This window comes from Myotis myotis, unplaced genomic scaffold, assembly GCF_014108235.1.
Source record: "Myotis myotis isolate mMyoMyo1 unplaced genomic scaffold, mMyoMyo1.p scaffold_m19_p_14, whole genome shotgun sequence".
Taxonomy (NCBI): Eukaryota; Metazoa; Chordata; class Mammalia; order Chiroptera; family Vespertilionidae; genus Myotis; species Myotis myotis.
The window spans coordinates 53,696,125-53,717,399 of NW_023416318.1; the positions used below are offsets into that span (position 1 = coordinate 53,696,125).

The following is a 21,275-nucleotide window of genomic DNA, read 5'->3' on the forward strand; positions in this document are numbered from 1 at the left end:
GAAACCAATAAAAATATATTTAAAAAAAAATAAAAGAAACCAAAGTGGGTTTGAATGCCTGAATACACAGCTAGCTTCCAACACCGTCCATGCCCACCCCCAGGTCACGGCGGTGGACGTTACCAGCAGCTCGGACGTGCCCAGGACGTCCAGGGTGAGGGACTGCATCCGGGAGTAGTGCACGCCCAGCTCGCGGTGGATGCCCGAGCACTCGATGCAGGTCAGGATGCCCAGGTTGGTGGAGAGCCACGTGGGGTCTGCGAAGGGAACAGGGCGCTTGGAGCCGGCGGGAAGCAGAGGGCCCAGGGCCAGGACCCTCCCTCGCAGTCACCGCACATGGAGTTTGGAGCACCAGCATGTTCTTGACCCTTGATGCAGCCAGGCCCGCATTCCACCAAAACCCCTCCCACTTACACTCAACACACAGAGGCACCCGTCTGTCCTCTCCCTCTCCTAACCCCCACCTCCCGTCCTGCCATTCATCAGGCGACGGGTCAACGAGGGACAGGACACAGCGCCCTCTCCTGGCTGCGCCCATCACCGACCTGGTCACGCCACCCGAAGTCTAACTACCACAGGGGAGCTGACGGAGGTCACACGTGCCTGTGTGTTCACAGGTGCTGATAATCACGAGAGGACACACTGCGTGCTGATGCCACGCTCTGCGCACAGCACTCTGGTAGCCATCAGAGCTCACACTTGGAGCAATGCCAGTGCCTTTCCTATACCCCCTCCCTGTGCGCACACAGAGCCACGGAGGGAGCAGGGCGGGTGCCCGCACGCTGCCCAGAAGGGCCTCGCTTGGGGCTGCAGGTGGGCACAGAGCCAGACAGACGGCTGCCCGCCCTGCGCTGGACTCGCACCTGTGCTCCTCCGCTGGGGGACTGACACCCCGGAGAGTCCTACACTGTGTGTGGCCCACAGTAGGTGCTGGAGAAAGGCCTGACAAAGGACGCTGGACTCACTGAAAGGGGGGACTCAGAGTAAAACTCCCTGGGCCCAGCAGTACAGCTCTCTGGAACCTCGAGTTGCCCTGAGAAGCACACAGTGGGTGCACAGCACAGCCGTGGTCCCTGGTAACCGTGGAGCCGGTTTGAAAAAGCTCCAGTTATGAGACATTTCCTTCACGCCAGGGGATGCCGCGGGGCGCCTGGCGCTCTCCTCCCTGGGCCTCCTCTCTATGACTGCACGTGCCCCTGGGAGCGCGCACCTGCAGGCTGACCAGCTCAGGTTCTACACCAGCCACACTGTCTCAGCGTTTAGAACAAGAGCGCGCACCTGCAGGCTGACCAGCTCAGGTTCTACACCAGCCACACTGTCTCAGCGTTTAGAACAAGAGCGCGCGAGGCGTGGCTTGTTTACCGCGTTTCCTAGCCCAAGCTCTGCCCTTCTCTTTCCTCAAGAAAAAGCACCATCCACTTCCCTCCACTCCCTTTCAGGTAAGACCCCAGATGCCGCCAAGGAGAGCTGTACATGGGCCCAGGACCCCACGAGGTCATGCCTCACATGGTCCCCAAAGACAGCCTCCGGCACCAGGAGCCTCCCGGCGCCCGTCTGCTCTGCACTCTATTTTTGTTGTTGGTTTTTACAAAAACGGTCACAGAATTAGCGGGAAAAGGGGATGGCCCGCTCTTGCCACGCCTCGGTCTCTCACTCAGAACAGGCCGCTCTGTGCTCCCCTGACCCCCAGCGCCCCGTCTTCCTGAGAAGAACGAGTCGGCTCGCAAACCTTTCCAACGCTCTGGCTGAAGCCTACGGTGACGTGCTTGTCCACTAGGAAGGAGCCCCTACAGGCTTCACCGAGACGCACACACACACTGCGTCTCAGAGACCGAGGGCAGCCCCAGGCCCGCAGGCAACACTGGCCTCCGACAGGGCGGGTGGCCGGCAGGTCACAGGCCAGACAGCGGCTCGAAGTCGCTGAGACGGTCCCACGGAGGGCGGACGGGGCCAATCCCCGGGAAGCCCCGCAGTCACTGCCAGGGCCATGACCTTGCTCTGACCGTCCCTCTGAGCTCCCGTTTTCTCAAAAAGCACGGAAATCTTCTCAGCTGTATGGGGCCCCCTGCACCTGATCCTGTCTGAGAGCCGCCTGGCAAACACCCCCCGCCCCCCTTCATGTGGCCGGCACACGGCGCTGGCAGCCTGGGCGTGCCTCCGAGCTCCCACCCAGCTGCAGGGCCTTTCTGAAATGGAAGGGAGCCCATCCGGGGTGGCTCAGCCGCTGAGCATCGACCCAGGAACCACGAGGTCGTCGGTTCGATTCCCTGTCAAGGCACAAGCCCAGGTTGGGGGCTCCATCCCCAGGGTGGGGCGTGCAGGGGGCAGCTGATCGACGATATTCCTCTCACTGATGTTTCTTTCTTTCTTTTTTTAAATCTCCCCTAAGGATATCTTTCCACTGATTTTTAGAGAGAGTGGGAGAGAGAAGGAAAGACAGAGAGAAACATCATATGAGAGAAACACACCGACTGCTTGCCTCCTGCATGAGCCCGCAACCTGGGCCTGTGCCCTTGACCGGAATTGAACCCGGGACCCTTCAGTCCACAGGCTGACGCTCTACCCACTGAGCCAAACCGGCCAGGACTCTCATTGATGTTTCTGTCCCTCTTCCCCTCTCCCTTCCTCTTTCTCTTTAAAAATATCAATGAAAAAGCAACGGGAGGGAAAATCCATGGCTGGGCTCTGGGCCTGGGCCGGGGACTTCCCAGCGCTGGGGGATAGGGGGGGCTGGTCACCTGGCGCCCCGCAGTCGCAGCACACGTCGTTGCCCGTCATCCTCTGCACCTCCGCGATGATCTCCTTGGTCAGCTCCTGCACGATGTTGTTCTCTCCGGGGGGGTCGTCGCCCTTGAACGCGTTGTTCAGGGCTTCCTCCTTGCTGTTCTGCAGCACAGACATCCATCTGGGGAAGGAATGGGCGCTGTGACAGGCCCGGGCCCTGCTGGGCCCGCCTCACCCGCCCGCCGGCACTCACATCTGGCACTCCTGCTCATCCTCGGCCTGGAAGTGGTACGTGCGGTCATCTGCGGGCGAGAGGGGCCCCGTCAGTGTGAGCGGGCAGCAGCGGGCACGATGCCCACGGGAAGCAGCTTACTGCCAACCTCCGGGGTCCCCCGGGCGCTGCGCTAGGGCGTGAACGGCTCCTACAAAGGCAGGCACCCCCTCGCGTCCCTCGCACGCCTGCCTTGCTTGGCAGCTGTGGCTTTGAAAGCCAAAGGAACAACCCTGTCTGTCCCTCCACTCAAGGCTAACGCGATGCAGCTGCCAATGAGGCTGTCCAGTGGTCGGCAGACTCATTAGTCAACAGAGCAAATATCAGCAGGACAACGATTGAAATGTCTTTTGAGAGCCAAATTTTTTAAACTTAAACTATATAGGTAGGTACATTGTTATTAACTTAATTAGGGTACTCCTAAGGCTTAGGAAGAGCCACACTCAAGGGGCCAAAGAGCCGCATGTGGCTCGCAAGCCGCAGTTTGCAGACCATGGGATGCCATGGAAGCCATCAACAGTCTCAAAAGCTTCAGTGTTATTGTTTTCAATATATTTTTATAAAGGGAGGGAGAGAGAGAGAAACACCGATGAGAGAGAATCATGGGTCGGCTGCCTCCTGCACACCCCACACTGGGGATCAAGCCCGCAACCTGGGCCTGTGCCCTGACCAGGAATTGAACTGTGCCCCCTGTTTCATAGCTCCATGCTCAACCACTGAGCCATGCTGGCCGGGCAGGACGTGAACTTTAATGTTGAAAGCAAGATGCGGCAGAGAACACGCTGGGGGCGTCCTGGCAGAGGGGATGCACAGAGGCAGGGGGAGGACAGCAGCAGCGGTGGCCACCCCGGGGAAAGGGGGACAAATGCTGCGGCTGAGAGCGCGGCCACCGGCAGAAGCGACGGGCAGGCTTCGGTCAGAGTCGAGGCGATTCCCCTGCGCGCGCCCCCCGAAGGAAGGCTCACGAAACAGGGAGACAGGTCCTGCGGTCGGAACACTAACCCGTTTCAAGAACGAGAGCTCGCAAGGCCCGATCCCATTGTGTGCAGCACTTTTTTTTTTTTTTTTTTACAATGGTGCTTAAGTTTCATATATATATTTATTTGTTTACTTTTATTGATTTCAGAGAGGAAGGGAGAGGGCGAGATAGAAATATCGATGAGATTCATTGATTGGCTGCCCCCTGCACGCCCCACACTGGGGACGGAGCCCAAAACCCAAGCATGCGCCCTGACCAGGAATCGAACCTGGGACCCTTCAGCCCAGAGGCAGACGCTCTATCCACTGAGCCATAGCAGCTAGGGCTGCAGCATGTGTAACATCACAGATGCTTCCTTTTTTATAAGGAAGGGAGGGGCTTCAGGCTATGGGCTGACCTAGGATAATCTCCTCGTCTGCAAACAGGAAGAGGAGGCTGGGAGCCGGGACGAGGCATCGAGGTGTGCAGAGCCTCGAGGCACTGTGGAGGGGGGGGGGGGGGCTCCTCCACGGCAGGCCGGGCACCCCGGGGAACAGTACGCCCAGCACCCGAAATGCAGGCCTCTCTCTTCCAAACCAGCTCTCCCACGGGCGCAGGGAAAGGGGCCGAGGCCCTGGAAGCCGGCTCGAAGGGCTGCTCTGGGGCGCGGCATCTGGGAAACAAACTTACGCGAAATGAGGTCGAAGCACTTCTTCTCCTCGGGGTTGGTCTTCACTTGGCAGGTGAGGAGGTTGAGCTTGGCGGGGGGCCGGTTCGCCTGTCGGAAAAGTACAATTAAAGCAAAGCAAACCCGGAGCTGGGTGGGGGGGAACGGAAACCTGCACGGTGTCATCACTCATGAGCGCAGAGCGAGAGCAGGGCTCTCCCTCGCTCTCAGAAGGCGGACGTCCGGTCGGAACCTCCAGAGCCCCTCAAGGGCGGCAGCCCTCCGTCAGGGTCAGGGACGCCCAGCCGCTCGGGGGCCGGCGATGCTGGCGTCGTGGTCCATGGCAGTGGACTTCCCGAGACCAAGATGGTCCACGGCGAAAGCCTGAGACGCCCCGTTCTGATTCCTCCTGCTCACGGACGGCGGGCGGCTGCCGGGGGGCGCCCAGGTCAATGCCTGGTCTCCCACTAGGGTTCTTCTGAGGGTAAACACTCGCTTCCAGGAACAGCAACCTCACAGACATGACGGGGAAGTAATTTCCCTGCTTCCTGAAGTGATGACAGACGACAGATGCCCAACCCGCGATGCCAGCCATCTGTCACGGAAGCCTCAACAAGACCAACCTCGTTCACATACGGTGTCAACTCCCCCGACAGACAGGCACGGCGAATGAGCGATCACAGAAATGGTATTTTTGTCAGATGTGTGTCAGAACGACTATTACAATGTCAGAAAACAGCCTATTTCATCCAAACAAGCAAACGGCAGAGGGCGAGACAGTAATTTCAGAAACGCACTCTGCATGGCCAGACGCCGCGCAGAAACCGTGGAGAAATCTCCCAGCGCGAATGGGCTTCTCTCTCCCCACCTACCACGCTGCTCACAGAAGGAGCCAAGAAAACGTCTTGGGCCCTGACCGGTGTGGCTCAGTGGATGGAGCGTCGGCCTGAGGACTGAAGGGTCCCAGGTTCGACTCCGGTCAAGGGCATGGACCTTGGTTGCGGGCACATCCCCAGTAGGAGGTGTGCAGGAAGCAGCTGATCGATGTTTCTCTCTCATTGATGTTTCTAACTCTCTATCTCTCTCTCCCTTCCTCTCTGCAAAAAAATCAGTAAAATATATTTAAAACACACACACACACAAAAAACATCTTGGACTTTTAATCACTCGCCATCCCTCCCCGTGGCCACCCGTCACGTCAAGACCTGGGAAAGCTTGGGTTTGGGATGCATGGACACGCGTGTCTACACGGGGGCCGACCCTGAGACCCTCAGGTACTGGCAGACCCCTCTCCTCTGACGCAGGACGGAGCCCGGTGGTGTGAACAATATGGTTCCCTAAAGGGCGTCTGGGGAAGCAGAAGGATCCGCTGGGCCGCACCTCGCGGAGGGAGCCACTGGCTACTCTGTGGTCTGGAGGTGCCTCTCAGAGTCCCTGGGTCCCAGGCACCAGCGGACGAAGACCCCAAGCTCTGCCTGGTCGTGCCAACCTCAGTGCCAAGGAAGAGCACCCCATCCAGTCGGACCTTCACCAGGAGAACTGCCTGGCTCGTCCAGGAACCAATACACACGTGGCACACGGGGCGGGCAAAGCGGCCGACAGTGGTGAGTACACAGCACGGTTCATTCTCGTGTTCTCACTGACAGTGTCATTTTCCACACCAACAGCGGCTCGCCCGCCCTGTTCCCCTGCAGCCCGAGCAGGAGCCCACCCCCGGGTGGGAGGCTGTCTGTGCCCGTGGCCGCCAGCCCATCTCCGCGAGCCTGGTTATCACTGTACCCCCCGGGGTGTGTGACCGGCTGACACGCAGAGCTCAGGCCCCGCATGGCGACTGCGTGCAGGACCGAGGCCTTAGGCTGGGCGCGGAGTCTCAGGTTTCTAGAATAAAGTGACTGGCGTCACTCGCCTCTGGAATCAGATTCCCAAAGTCCTGGGCGATGCTCCCTCCCGCCCCAGAGGCAGGCGGCGGGCGGGGTGGGGCGGGTTTGCGTGTTTCCGGGTCTCAGCTGGGAGTGAGCGCACCTGCCACCCTCCTCCTGGCTGTGGGTTCGAGGCTTTCCCCGCCCCGGCTGCCAAAGCATAAATGGGTGCAGGTGGACCACCCGGGCGGGAACCCAACATGCTTCTCCGCAGACAGGCTCCCGGCGTGGAGACACCGCGGTCGCATGCAGCCGCCCCGCTCACGGCACCGAGCTCGCCCCGGCTGCCCCAGCGGCTCCCCAGCGGCTCCCCAGCGGAGACCGGGTCCCCGAACACTCACCGTTCCATGCGATATGGTCAGAAACCCGTTTTTCACGGAGCACTTCCTTTTCTGCCACACTTTCCGGATCCTTCCAGAGAAACGGGGGAAAATAAAAGTTTAGGACTTCTGGGCACGGGAGCTAGCAGACGCACAGGTAACCCACCGCCCCGCGCCCCCTCCCCCCGCGCTCCCCCACCTGTGTCCCCCGCCCCCCGTGCCCCCCCCTTACCCGTCGCTCTTCTTGTAGAGGCTGCCGCTGCGCTCGGTGCCGTGCTCCTTGTTGCCCTGCGGCTGGTGGAGGCTGTAGGCTGTGCTCTGGCGCAGCTGCGAGTCCTGAAGTGGCCGGAAGTCCGTTTAATCCTCATTGAAAGGGCAGCTTCTGCCCTTAAAGCTTTTCTTTTTAATTAGAGACATTTCCCTTCTCACCACACACACATACGCACACACACAGACACACGCGCACACACACATGCGAACAGACACACACACACAGACACATACACACAAACACACACAGACACACACAGACAGACACACACACAAAGACAAGAACAATTCCTACCCAGGAGCCCGTGAATGCCACCCACCCGGCTGGAGAGGGAACGGCAAAGACCAGCCGCCCCGACCGGCCAGTGAGCCACTGGGAAGCTACCGGTTTGACTCAGCGACCACCTTCCGCCCCTGATCACGGCCAGAAGGTCCTGAGAGGTGGACGCAGCCCCTTCAAGCAAAACCAACACCGAACACACCCAACAGCCATGTTCCGCCCCTTCCTGTCGGCAGGCCCTGAGGCCCCTGCTCAGTTTCCTCCTTGGAAACAGGCAAGCACCACCCCGGGCGGAAGGTCACAGCAAGGTCACGCACGTGGACGCCTGGAACAGGCCAGGCTCTGAGCGACCTTCACTTCCTGACCCCTCCTCCGGGGCCGGGGCCCTGAACCGCCCTGCCCTGCTCAGGTGGGCCGGCCGCCTGGACAGCTGGGAACCGGCTTCTGAAGGGCAAGGGCTGTGCCCAGCAGACCAGGCAGAGCCCCGGCCGGGGGCGGAAGGGCTGTGGGGCGGGGGCCGAGCTTCTGGCAGGGGTGAGGGCAAAGGGGGAGCGAAACGTGGACCTGAGTTCACAGGTCAACCAGGAGGGCGGAGGGCTGCCTCCACCGGCTGCTGGGAACCCCCACCAGCTCACTTCACGATGGCACAGGTGGTCTGCTCGAGGCGCAGGGCCTGTCGGGGCCGGGGACCCGCCTCCCCGCTGATGCTCCTTCCCGGACACCGCGTGTCCTCACGGGGCTGGTCTCTCCACACCAAGCCCACGCCTGTCCCTGGTGCCACGGCCCAGACGAAGGAAGAACTAACACACACGACACCCAGCGCGATCTGAACTGAGGAGGCACCGGCTCAACCCGTGAAGGGCCAACGGGGAAATGCATAAGGGGTGGAGGAAGCGAGCTTTTCAAATTTCTATTTGTTTATATATTTCTTATCGATCTCAGAGAGGAAGGGAGAGAGAGAGAGAAACATCCATGATGAGAGAGAATCATGGATCGGCTGCCTCCTGCACGGCCCACACTGGGCATCGAGCCCGCAACCTGGGCATGTGCCCTGATCAGGAATCAAACTGTGACCGTCTGGTTGATAGGTTGACCCTCAACCCCTGAGCCATGCTGGCCTGGTGGAAGTGAGCTTTAAAACATGAATGAATGAATGAATGAATGGATGAATGAATGAATAAATGAAATACTGCTTTCAGAGAGGAAGGGAGAGGGAGACAGAAACGTCAATGGTGAGAATCATCTACCGCTGCCTCCTGAGGGAGTGGGCATGGGTGGAGGGAGCTGTTTCATTTCCACAAGGAACGACAGCGAAGGGGCACACTGTACACGCGGGAGATTCCCACTTCACTGACGTGTGCATTTAAGTTCTTCAGCCTTTCGTAACCCCGCTATTGGGAGAGAAGGGATTAAACCAGTGGTTCTCAACCTTCTGGCCCTTCAAATACAGTTCCTCATGTTGTGACCCAACCATAACATTATTTTCGTTGCTACTTCATCACTGTCATGTTGCTACTGTGATGAATCATCATGTAAATATCTGATACGCAGGATGGTCTCAGGCAACCCCTGTGAAAGGGCCGTTCGGCCACCAAAGGGGTCGCGACCCACAGGTTGAGAACCGCTGGATTAAATGAAAGATGCTCGACTCATTAATCTATACATGGAAGAAACCGGTTTTGTTTTGTTTTTTTTAAGTTCACGAAGAAAGCATGCAAAATTCTCCAATTTATTAAAATACTGAACTACTTACTCTCCTAGACTTCGGTCACAAAAGGTAAACGCATTTGGGAGAAAAACAACAATATTCAGTTATAGCACAGGAACTTCCAACCACCAGCAGTGAACTCAATGTCTACGGAGGCAGCGGTCGCCAAGCGGTGGTCCGCGGGCCGCTGGGGGTCCGTGAGGTCCGACAGGCTGGCGACCGCTGCACTAGGGCGTTTAACAAGTTAGTTATCTAAAGTCTACGGGTGACACACTCAGACACATTCCTTCCTCACAAGGGAGGGGGTGGTTACGGTAAGTCTCACACTACACTGTGAGCAGGGGGACCGGAGTGCAGGAAAGTCAGGACACACTGAGGAGCGTGTGTCTGGGGGAGACGCTAAGAGCACGCATCTCACACCGCCTGAGCAGGAGCTCTGCACGCTGCCCCCGGGGCCGGGCCCCCGGGAGGTACACACGCCAACGGGGCGGATCCCACACTCAGCCGTGGGCAAACTACGGCCGTTTGAAATGAATAAAACTAAAAAAAAAAAGACCGTACCCTTTTATGTAATGATGTTTACTCTGAATTTATATTAGTTCACACAAACACTCCATCCATGCTTTTGTTCCGGCCTCCGGTCCAGTTTAAGAACCATTGTGGCCCTCGAGTCAGAAAGTTTGCCCACCCCTGGACTAGCTGCTGCTCGGACAGCCCAGCAGGGTCTGTGAGCACCTGGAAGGCACAGTATCAAACAGCCGTCCTTCAAAATTAAAGCCCTCACCTCCTTCTGCTCCACCTGCAACGCCGATTTCAGAATATCCCGGAGCTGCACCAGCTGCCTTCGCTCCTCATCCTGGGCCTGTTTGATCTTTAGAAACGAAACAGAGGTGGGGGGGGGGGGAGAGGCATGACAGAGGTGCAGCGAGAAGCTGGCGTGCACAGGGCACCCCCACCTCACCGGGCCACCTGCCCCCTCACTCCCGAGACCTCCCCCAGCGGCCGAGCGTGGGACTCCGTGCTCCGAGGGGCACTGCCGGCTGTGAGTTTCTGCCCAGCCCAGCAGCAAACGCAAGGTCAGACAGAAGCAACATTGGCAAGAGAGCGTTTGCCGCATAAAAACTGTGTCAAAGCAGACGTGGCAGGGGAGGCACCTACTGTGTGGAGATCTGTTGAAAGCGTTTCGATGGAGGGCTTGAGGTTTTCCACGGCCTTCAGTCCATCCTGGAAAAAACTGGGGGGAAAAGGAAGAAATAGAGCTCGTGTCCCATGCAAAACAATTCTGTCCGCCGGAGAGAACACTTCTTTAAGGAAAGAGGCTAAAATCACTATGTCATTCCCGGGGGAAACCTGGACGTGTTTCCAGAATAAAAAGACGCTCAAAACGATGAGGAGGGGACGGAAGGGAGCTGCTATCAGGCAAAATATTTGTGACTTTTCTTGACCCATGAACACGAGCTCCACGTGTTCAGTTTATAATGGGAAACAGGACTCGCTAATAAAGGCGGCGAAGGCTTTGGTTCGGGGGCGGAAGAGTCCGGAAACCAGCGGGAGCGAGACAGGCTTCTGCCGCAGCAGTGGCCGATGCCCTGCCGCTCGCTCCCCCTCAGTGTGTGCGTGTAACCCTCGAGAGGAATGAAGAAAACGGGGTGGCCCTCGCCATAGCACAGGACACCAGACCCCAGGCCCAGGGGCTGGGTGCTGGCCCGTGCCCCCGCCACCAAGCATCTCCGGGCACGGGGCCTGAATCCGGGCCCTGGGCCAGCGGGCCTCTCCATCTCTGTGCCCGGGTTCACCAGCCGCAGGCACAGCGGTCTCTGCAGGGATTGGCCAGAGAACATGTCACTCAACACTCTTCCCACCTTCTGGAACGGGGGGACCCCTCTTGTCTGTGTCACTGCTGCTGTTTTAAAGATGCCCAGTTTCTAGACCCCACTGGACAGCAGGCTCCAGGAACTGGGCGGAGAGAGAGGCCAGTTCTCTCCTTAAATGAAATAAAAGACAAGGAACACGATGACGGCTCTTCTCAAACGTCTCAGCAAAAAGCAAAACATGCCCAGCCAAGGAGTCCCACGGGGGAGCCGCCGTGGCTCCCGGAACCCGGTTACAGGCGCCGCCTCACACCTGCAGGGCCCGCAGCCCGAGAAAGGCAGCCCTACCGCCGCCCCGGCACTGCGCTCGCCACGCACAGCCTGCTCCCGGGACAAGTGCAGGCCGGAGGAAACGTTAGTGGGGGGACTCGCAGGAACCCCGGATGGATGAACTCGGCGTGGCCACAGCCTCCTCGGTCCATCGGCCGAGTCATCGGGCTCCACATGTTGTCTCCCAAATTGTGCATTAAAACAGTCAAAGGCCTTGGGATAATTTGAAGAGCACAGAGCGTTACACATGCACGTGCACACACACACACACACACACACACACACACACAGTAATCCAGAAAGGAAGCGATAGACGATGCATCATTTTTAAAGGTTGCTGAGCTCATGCCCATAAAAGGCCAACTAGTTCATTTTCCACAAGTGGCCAGTTGCTACCCAACTCATCAGTTTGGGCAAAATAAAGGAAAAAAAAAAAAGGAAATCCAAAAATAGCTGCTTCTTAAAAATAAAGTATCAGCACGGAAGCGACCCACTTCCTAAACCGCCCCATGTGAGGTCACGAGGATACGGACTGAGAAAGCCATCTGCGTGTCAATCACCAAGTCGGGGCTCTGCGTCTGTGAAACAGCCCGTCTGGAGGGCTCTACACGCCAGTGGGCAGATCAGCGCCACCTCAGAGGCGTCTCCCCAAGCTCGGTGCTCGCCCCTCCCCCTCGCGGAGTGGCCTTGGCCGCCTGAGACAAGCACCGGGAATTCCAAGCAGAGCTCAGCTCCGTTCCACAGGGGTCACCGTGGCAACCATCCGCCAGGTAAACGTGTCACGTGCTACAGACGGAGAAAGTCAACGCCACGGCCAATTTCCTCAGGAGCGGACAGTCAGCCCGGGCCAGTGTGGCTCAGGTGGTTGGAGCATCGTCCCGTGCACCGAAAGGTCACCAGTTCGATTCCCGGTCAGGGCACACGCCCAGGTTGCAGGCTCGATCCCCGGTTGGGGGTGCGGGAGGCAGCTGATCAATGTTTCTCACATCAGTATTTCTTTCTCTCTCCCCCTTTCCCTTGTTCTCTCTCCAAAATCAATAAAAACATTTTTTTTAAGAGTGTACAGGTCAGGGGGAGGCCTCGCACAACAGGAAAGATGTTGCCATGGAGATACAGGAAGAGAAGTCATTGCATCAGGACCCGAGCAGGAGGACTTCCAAGTAGCAGTGACATCTGAGCGAGGCCGTGGGGAGGGACGGAGGCTGGGGAAGGCGCAGAGGAGACAGAACGGAATTCTGGGGAAAGGGGATGGGACAGTGTGGGCAGAGGTGCATCGTGGGGGCAGCCGCCAGGACAAGGCAAGCATCCAGGCGTGGCCATGCGCCTCGGGCGTCTCCAGTGGTCCACACCTCCCCCGTCAGCGCCAGCGGCGCCCAGTCGGCACTTGCTGAGTGGGTTTTCCGCTTCAGACTTTCCAAGAGCTCCCCCCACGCACCTGGGATGAAACGCAAGCCCTTCTGCAGGACTGGGAAGGACGTCCGGGTCCCTAATGCTCTGTGCCCAGTTCCCTTCAGGCAGCTCACTCAGGGGTGAGCCACGCTGGCCGTTCTCCTGCGTCAAGACCTCCACTTGGCCCGGCATGTTCTTCCCCTGCTCCTCATCCGTGGAGCTCAGAACACACGCCTCCCCAGAGAGGCCTGCAGCTCACTTAGCAAGTACGTGAATGCCTACTATGTGCCTGGCCTACTATGTGCTGGCGCTGCGTTCCGGCTGCTGGCAAACACAGCAAGGAACAAGAGAGAAGAGAGAAACACCCCTGCCCCTGCCCTCCATGTCCATCTCAAGGAGATCCTTCTGTTTCTTTCTTAGATTCCTACACGTTAGAACACATGCTACATACATGTCCAATGACACGTCTGTTTGCGGGAGCCAGATGGCCCTGAGCGGGAACCAGGCCTGAGGTGGGTGTCACTTTATCGCCGGCATCACGGACCGTGCTGGACACACACTCCAGGAAAGTGTGTGCATTAGCGGCGGGGGTCAGGGCAAACCGGCAGGGCCAGGAGCCGGGAAGACAGCCAGGCTGGCGGTGCGGGCGGGCTGTGCCGGCCTGACACGTGCGGCCGAGGTGAGTGCGGGGCCGCCCTGAATGCGGGCGTTTCCCCGCCTCCCCTGCAGGCAGCCTGCTGTGCTCTGTCTTTGCGCTGCAGGATACCTCACACCTGGAAGCATGTCTTAACCTGACACGCTGAATCAGTCCACCGCCTTCCTCCTCTAACCAGCACCACCGGAGGTCACGCGTGGGGTCAGGCTCCATGGCCCTCTACAGAAAGGGCAAAACAAGCCTATTGATAAAACCGATTCTTATGTTTGTGTTCTTATTGAGATCTCACTCTCAGACCGTCAAATGCACCCTTCTCAGTGGACAAGCCAGTGGTGTTTAGCATTTCCACAAAGCTGTGCAATCATCAGCACTGATTCCAGAACACTTGGATCCCCCAAAAAACCCTGTTCCGTGAGCAGTCATCCCCGCGTTCCCCTCCCCCTAACTCCCCTCCCCCCACAGGGCCTCTGGTCTGGCTTCTCTCCCTTAACATGTTTTCGGGTTCATGCATGTGGTAGCATGTGCCCATCCCTCCACTACAGACGATCCAAAGAGTGCTGATTTCCTTCAGCACAAGACTACAAATCAGCGATTTCCAACCGGTGAGCTGTGGCAGGCGCACTGGTGTGAGCAGCAAGAATTTTACAACATGCAACACCCGACTGCGTAGTAAGGGACACGGACCTCGATTCTCTGACACTGTCACATCAACAGTGACAACCACCGCCGTCTGGCGTGAATGAACCAAAATTACACCTTGTTTTGGGGTTTTTTTGGTCAGATGGGCAAAATATATGCTGTGTTTCTGGGCGTGCGGCAGAATTTCCACCTCCTGTGTGCCGCGAGATGAGAAAGGCTAAAACCACTATCGATCGACCGGAATTTGCCATAGAGAGAGACATGTCTGACTTAACACCACCACAAGGACCAAGAACTTACTTGCACTGGGCATGAAAATACTTGATCAGATTCTGAAGTAAATCCACTCCCTTCTTGATCTTGATTTCATTGACCTTCAGCAGGTACTGTGGAAACAACACAACACAAAGGGGTGTCAGAGGTAGAGGCGGCCGCGTGCTCAGCATGAGCCGGGGACAGACCGCACGTCCGTTCTCCTCCGCGTGGCGGGAGCTCCTGGCAGAGGCGGCACAGTCCCCGAGGCCGCACTCAGGGTCCCTTTCCCTTTGCTGCCACAGGAACGCCCTGACTCACAGCTGACTCAGCGTCTCACTTAGTGCCAAGGACTCCGAGTCATCAGCCCGTATCTCACCCGCGAGGAGGAGAAATGGCTGCTCTGGCTACAGGAAGAACGAGGCGGGGGAGAGACTGAACCGAAGGGGGTCCCACAGGGCAGCGGGGTTCTCTGAGGCCGCAGGTGGGGGTCAGGCTCCGGCCGCCCGCGGGCCGCCCTCACCTCGCACATCTGCAGCTGGAAGAACCGCCGCTCCTTCTCCATCTCCTCGGCGATCTCGGCGCCGCTGATCTCCGTGCGGATCATCCCGTGCAGCTTGGCGTGCTCCTTCTTCTCCTTCTCGATTTTGGTGCTGCGGGCAGGAGAGCAGGGAGGAGTCGGACGCTCTCGGCCCGCGGCCCAGGCCGGACGGCCGGGCAGGGACAGCGCACGCTCACGGGGCCGCCCCTTAACCTACTGCAAAGGAAATGCCTGTGGCCAGAGACACGCCAACCTTGGCCTTTTGGTTGAGAATTTACTCCACAAATCCTCCCTAAGCACTTCTCTCTCTCAGAGGAGGGAGAGAAGGCAGCCAGGTGAGGCTGACGGGGGAGGGGGTCCCCACAACCTCTCTTCTCTCCTTTTCTGAAACCAAGGGGCCTGGTGAGGCTGAGAAACATGACCTGCGCTAAGGGGATCCACAAATCACCAGGAAGACGGGGTACGAAAAATGTGCTGCCGTGACCAACAGTGATAACACGGGGGGGAGGGGGGAGGGGGCGGGGGGAGACACCTCGGGGAAGGTGGCCTCGACTTCCTTCGATGAGCCTCCCTGGAAATGATGCTCTGTAACCCTTTTGACATGAAACAAAAGGGACCAGGAAGAAACTTGCGTAAAGAGGCCAACATCACGGCATTTGGACAGCAGGCGTGAAGGCACCGAGCGTCACAGTTTTAGGTGAACGCTGTCCTGGGTCAGGGTTAGTCAGACAATGCCTTTAAGCTAGAAAAGCTGGGTTTAAAGTCGAAATCGCAAATTACCCACATTGTGGTGTGTTTTTTTAAACGGAAACACTCACATTTTGGTTTCATAGTCCTTCCAGGCTTTATCAAAAGGCTTTTTCAGATCCTGTAAACGGAGAGGCAGAAATTAAACAGGGCTGCTCGGAGCCCACGGTAGAGAACTACCCCCCCCACCCCCGGCCCCCAACACTTCTGCCTGGAGCTGGGGCCGCACTCAGCAGGTCTGGCTCGGAGGTGCCCAGCTCCGGAGACTCCACCAGGCAGCGCCCCCCCCCCCCACCCCCGCGTCACGTTCTGTCCAGCAGGTCCTTTTGGGAGAGGAACGCTTGCCACGGGTGGGGCTTGTTTTTTACATCCTGGCTCTTCACTGACCTCCGACAGGACTCAGCTCCCAGCCTGCAGGGCCCTGCCCGCCCCCAGCCCCATCCGACTCTGCGACACGAAAGCCTCCTCTCTCTGCGTCCTCCCTCTGCCTCGGCACCTTCCTGCCCGTCCTGCCGGCCACTCGGCCCCGAGCTCCAGCCCCAAGAGGACAATGGGCAGCTCCTGGTGCCTGACCGGCTGGGGGGCCCCTCCTCCCTGCCCACGGCTCTCCTGGCACAGTGTGCGGGGTCCCGAGTGCGGGGTCCCGAGACCAGCCGCTGGGCTTCCCGATGTGCCCCGTGCAGATCCTGGGAGCACGTGGCCTCCCAGGACTCACACACATGTTCGTGCAAAAGCGACCGAGTCCTCAGCAGCGGGGGCCCCGGAAGCCACCCTCAGGCCCACGGCTGTGGCCCTGCAAACGCCCCCCAGAGCCGTCGCCGTACCCCCTTCACGCCTTTCAGGTCCCCCTTCAGCAAGCTGTCCAGAGGGAAGGAGATGATGTTGTTCATGTTCTGAATCTGAAAGACAAGACCAGAGAGGGTGCTCTCAGTCCCCAGCGGCACAGCGAGGGCGAGGCCGGGCGACGGCACCCTCACCGCAGCCCCTGCCGCGAGGACCTCGTCCGCTCTCCCAGGTGACGGGTGCCGCAAGGCGGTCTCCACCCGTCTCCGCAGCAGTAACTTTCTGCTATTAAGCGATCGCGTTGGTGAAAGATAAGCACTGCCAGGAAGAAAAACCTTCCCAACCGGTCCGACCCCGCCGAGGCCTGGCTGTCCCGGGCTCAGTTCTCGTCCCCGAGCCCCCACCTCCCAGCACAGCCCCCAACGGGGGCCCGACAGGAAAAACAGAACGAGGGCTCTGCCTCCTGGGAGGCGGGAAGAGCCCTCCCCCCCCCCCCCCGCCGGCAGATTCGGGTGAAGGGAGGGACACAGCCTCGTTGGGAGGGCCTTCCGGCACAGACTCGGGGTTCAGAGCCTGCAGGGGCCCCGCCCGGAGGGGAACGTAAGCCGGGGTCCACTTTCTCCCGCCCCCGGGCTCACCACCCTGTCAGTCAACTCGCTGCCTGTGGGCACCCCGTGGCCGGGACCGGGGCAGGGAGCACATGTGTCACCGGGGTTCCCGCACCCGGTTTCAGGCTGTGAAGGGGAGACAAGACTGAGAACTGTGGAACCTCACACGTTCATTCTGACAATCGAGCGGAGAAACCTTACTTTTCGTACAATCACCTGGAGCAGGGTGGGAATATAAAACACAGGCACGGTTCTTAGGGCAACATGGGATCTGATTTCTATACACTGTTCAGTGCATTAAAAGCCAAAAGGAGAGAGAAAGCTATTGGAAAGCTACTGGCAAGGGGCGTACGGACGCCTGGGCTGCCCACCAATCCTGCCAGGTAAGGGGCCCACCCGGTCACGACTCTCCCAGAAACGCCGGTGCTGGGTCCCGAGTGTCCTGCTCCGACATCAGCATTTGCCATCACCGGGAACCCCGACAAGCACACTGACAGGCACAGGCGGTTTCCACGGTGAATGGCAGGCCCCGGGGAGCGAGGAGCTCAGCTCAGCGTTGGTATCCAGAGTGCAGCACTGCCCCGGAGAAGAGGGAAAAGCTACGGATGCCCGAACACGCCCGCGGCTGGCTTTCACCCAGATCCCGGCACAGGGCCACCGCCCGCGGGGACACGCTATTAAAGGGCCATCACCCCTGTGACGAATGGTGCTTGGGAGGCAGGCGGCCCTGGCACTGGCGGGAGATGAAGCTGCAGACCCATGGGGGGAGGGGGGGTTAGGAGACAAAGATGGATTAGACGGCCCCCCGGGTTCCGGGACCCTTGGCTCACCGGGGGAGGTAAAGCACACAGCGCAGCAAGCACAGCGCCCTGCACACTCCCAGAGCCATAAATAAGACGCCGCGGACTTTCCGAGAAGAGAAATGACTTGTAGTCTGGACACCAGGGAAATCTCTGCTGATCGGGGTGATGTGAGAAGACTGAAGAGAGAGGGAGAGCTCTGTCTTGCAAGATGGGGTGGAGGGTGTCCAGGCAAGAAGAGGACAGTGTGGCCTGGCTGGCGTGGCTCAGTGGTTGAGCATCGACTAAGGAACTTAGAGGCCGCCGGTTTGATTCCCAGTCGGGGCACAGGCCCGGCTTGTGGGCTCGATCCCCGGTGGCCGATCGATGATGTTTCTCTCTCATCGATGTTTCTGCCTCTCCACCCCTCCTTTCCCCTCTCTCTCTAAAAATCAATAAAAACATATTTGAAGAAGAAGAGGAGGAACAGTGCGGAGAAGCGTGGAAAGGCACAGGCCTGGGGACACGGGGGCCACCTGAGCAAGGGGAAAGCTGGCCTCCATTCCAGTCCACTCTTCTTTGTGGAGCCATTCAAGGATCTAAAACAGGAAACTGCTACTTTCCTAATCAGGAAGTAATTAGCTAAGTTGTTACAAGAGAGACAAAAAGTAGATTAGTAGTTACCTCGGGCTGGGGGGGGGGGGGCAGTGGAGCAAGAAATAGGGTTAACCTTAGAGGACACGAGGGACCTCCCTGGGGGGCAGGAGCGGTCCCCAAACTAATTTAGGATGACGGCCGCCCCACCGGGGAAAGGCGGGAGACATCACTGAAGTGGGTAAATTTTATGACGTGCAAACTACCCCTCGATAAAGCTGGTTTTTTAGAAGAAACTGCGGCAGCGCTGGCCAGTGTGGCTACGGTGGTGGTTGAGCTTCGACCCCACGCACCAAAGGTCACCGATCAATGCCCGGTCAGGGCACATGCCGGGCTGGGAGTTCAATCCCCCGGTCGGGGGGTGTGCAGATGGCAACTGGTCAATGTTTCTCTCTGTCTCTCTCCCTCTTCCATCCTCTCTCCTTAAGATCAATAAAGATATCATTTTAAAAAGAGCAGAGGGAATCTGCTTTAAAAATAAATTATAACCAAATAAAGAGACGCCCCGTCAACAGATTGGACATCAGCCCGTCTGCCCCCTGCACCCCACACTCGGGCACACACGCGTGCCGAGTCAGGGAAGGCCCGGAGCGGCTGCTGCAGGCCGGGCTGGCGCACGGGAGCCCGGGAGCCCAGATGTCCCGTCTGGGCCGGCGGGCCCCGCGCGTGAAGCCGGCTGTGAGCGCTTCTTGGGCTGTGCGCACCGGGCCGGGCAGCCGCTGGCCGGCGGCTGAGTGAGTGAGCCTCGCCTCCCGGCCCGGAGAGATGAACCGCAGCCAGCGAGACCGCACACCCGGGGCTCGGGCACGAGTGGTGAAAGCTTTATGGCCTCTGGGAAGAATTAAGTTATCCCTGAGTAAACCCAGGGATGTTTTCCTTAGCGCCAAGCGAGCACTGGGCTTTCTCGTACGTGCCGACTCCCTTTAACAAGCACATTACATCCAGCGGCTTTTTAAACAGCACGGACGATGTGAATACAAATTACTCATCTTAATCTCGGCCACGAACTGTGGATCGAATGCCAACGGCAAACAGGCAATCTTTAAAGGAACAGCCCAGCCTCTCCCCCCTCGCCCTGCCTGCTCGGTCCGGGTTCGCCTGCAGCCGGCATCCGTCTGACAAGATGAGTCAACAGCAGGCGGGGTCTGTAATCCCACAAGGAGACGTGAGTGACTCAGCGGGCGGGCGGGCGGGGCAGGGATAGCCGGGCTATCGGAGACCAAGAACCACCTGGCTGTGCTAATGCCACAGCTGATAAGCAACCAGAGAGGGACAAGGAGATGGGGAGAGGCGGGCGGGGACAGAGCCAGCCAACGCCATCTTCCCAAGAAGACTGGTGTTAAAATTCCTTGCCTCTAGCTTTGTCACTTTTATACTCTTTTTCTTTTTCTAATACTGCCATTGATTTCAGAGAAGAAGGGAAAGGAGAGAAACATCCATGATGAGAGAGAATCATGGATCGGCTGCCTCCTGCACGCCCCACACTGGGGATGGAGCCCACAACTCGGGCCTGGGCCTGACCGGGAATCGAACCGGGACCTGCTGGTTCCCAGGTCGATGCTCAGACCGAGCCATGGCCGCCGGGCGCTTTCATACTCTCTTAAAATCTGCCCCTCTCGTCTGCCCAGCTCCCAGGCACTGTTCGCCAGCTCCCTGAGCTGTGGTCACTGGTCACCACTGTTGCTGGTTGGCCCGACTCCCAGGAACCAGGGGGCTGCCTTCTCTCTGACTCGGGCAACAGCGAGTCTGCTTTGCCGAAGGATCTATCTTGCCCCAAGACCTGCCTGGAAGCCGGCCCGAGACAGGACTGCTGTGCCGCAGCCCTACTTTCAGGGACCAGCAACGAGAGAGAGAGAGAGAGAGAGAGAGAGAGAGAGAGAGAGAGAGAGAGAGAGAGAGAGAGAGAATATGAATATATGAATGAGAATGAATCCCGACAGGAAGCTGGGCGCAGTCTTCCGGGGCAGGTTGTGAATCTCGCATAGAAGAGCTCTTGCCAGGGCTTTCCTCCAAAACTCTTTGCTTTTCCCTTTTAAGATATTTATATTGATTTCAGAGAGGAAGGGGGAGGGAGAGAGATTCAATGATTCAATTCCCCGTCAGGGCACACGCCTGGCTTGTGGGCTCGGTCCCCAGCAGGGGGCGTGCAGGAGGCAGCCCACTGATGATTGTTTCTCTCCCATGGATGTTTCCATCTCTCTCTCCCCCTTCCTCTCGCTCTAAAATCAGTAAAAACGTATTTCTTTAAAAAAAGGTTGAAAAAAAATAAAAACATATGACATTTTCTGTAAAAGAAGCTAAAGGGAAGTTTAGGGGGCATGGAGGGGCCTCTGGGAGGAAGACCTCCGTGCTGAGTAGGAGACGAGCTTTGTTAACAGGGAGGGCCTGAGCCGGGACAGGTGCTCCCGTCGTCCTGTCGCCCATCCCGCCGGTGGGACGCCGTCCGCCTCGTCCGCCTCTGATCTGAGCGCACGGCGCAGACAGGGCCCAGGCAGCCACTCGCTGCGACAGAACCTGTGGTCGGCGGAACTTCCCACTTCCTCTTTCAAAATGAGTGACGTGACATTCCTCAGCCCAGGGCCCGCCCGGACCGTCCACCCTGGCCTCAGCCCCGCCCCCCTCCCTGGACCCCGCGGGCCCCCAGCAGGCTCTGCAGCCCGAGAGCACACATTTCGCCGTCAAGTCTCCGATCCGCAGCCGACCGTCCAGAGACGTGACCTTCAGGGCAGCCACGCGCCCATTAGAAAGACACTCCTCACCCGAACAGTGAGAGCATTGGCCTGAGCGCCAAGGGTTGCGGGTTCGATCCCTGGTCTGGTCAGGGCATGCGTGGGAGGCAACCAATCTCTGTCTCCCTCGCACATGGGTATTCCTCTCTGTCTCTCCCCCCTCCCTCCCTTCCACTTTCCTAAGAAAATAAATTTTAAAAAAATCAATGGGAAAAATAACCTGGGGTGAGGATTGACCAAA

The 21,275-nt window shown here is 58.5% G+C and overlaps 1 protein-coding gene across 10 annotated transcripts in view; it reads right to left on the reverse strand.

Moving 5' to 3' along the window:
* ASAP2 (ArfGAP with SH3 domain, ankyrin repeat and PH domain 2) overlaps window positions 1-21,275 on the reverse strand; it is a 90,018-nt gene that overhangs the window by 20,736 nt on the left and 48,007 nt on the right. For all 10 annotated transcript variants that reach the window (XM_036335397.1, XM_036335394.1, XM_036335393.1 and 7 more), the window contains 12 exons: window positions 16,306-16,380; window positions 15,553-15,602; window positions 14,717-14,846; window positions 14,242-14,327; window positions 10,276-10,351; window positions 9,902-9,988; window positions 7,092-7,195; window positions 6,881-6,950; window positions 4,644-4,731; window positions 2,978-3,026; window positions 2,739-2,905; window positions 124-257 (listed from right to left, as the gene is read on the reverse strand). In XM_036335397.1, the coding sequence (XP_036191290.1) occupies window positions 124-257; window positions 2,739-2,905; window positions 2,978-3,026; window positions 4,644-4,731; window positions 6,881-6,950; window positions 7,092-7,195; window positions 9,902-9,988; window positions 10,276-10,351; window positions 14,242-14,327; window positions 14,717-14,846; window positions 15,553-15,602; window positions 16,306-16,380 (1,116 nt within the window). The remainder of the gene's footprint in view (window positions 1-123; window positions 258-2,738; window positions 2,906-2,977; window positions 3,027-4,643; window positions 4,732-6,880; window positions 6,951-7,091; window positions 7,196-9,901; window positions 9,989-10,275; window positions 10,352-14,241; window positions 14,328-14,716; window positions 14,847-15,552; window positions 15,603-16,305; window positions 16,381-21,275) is intronic.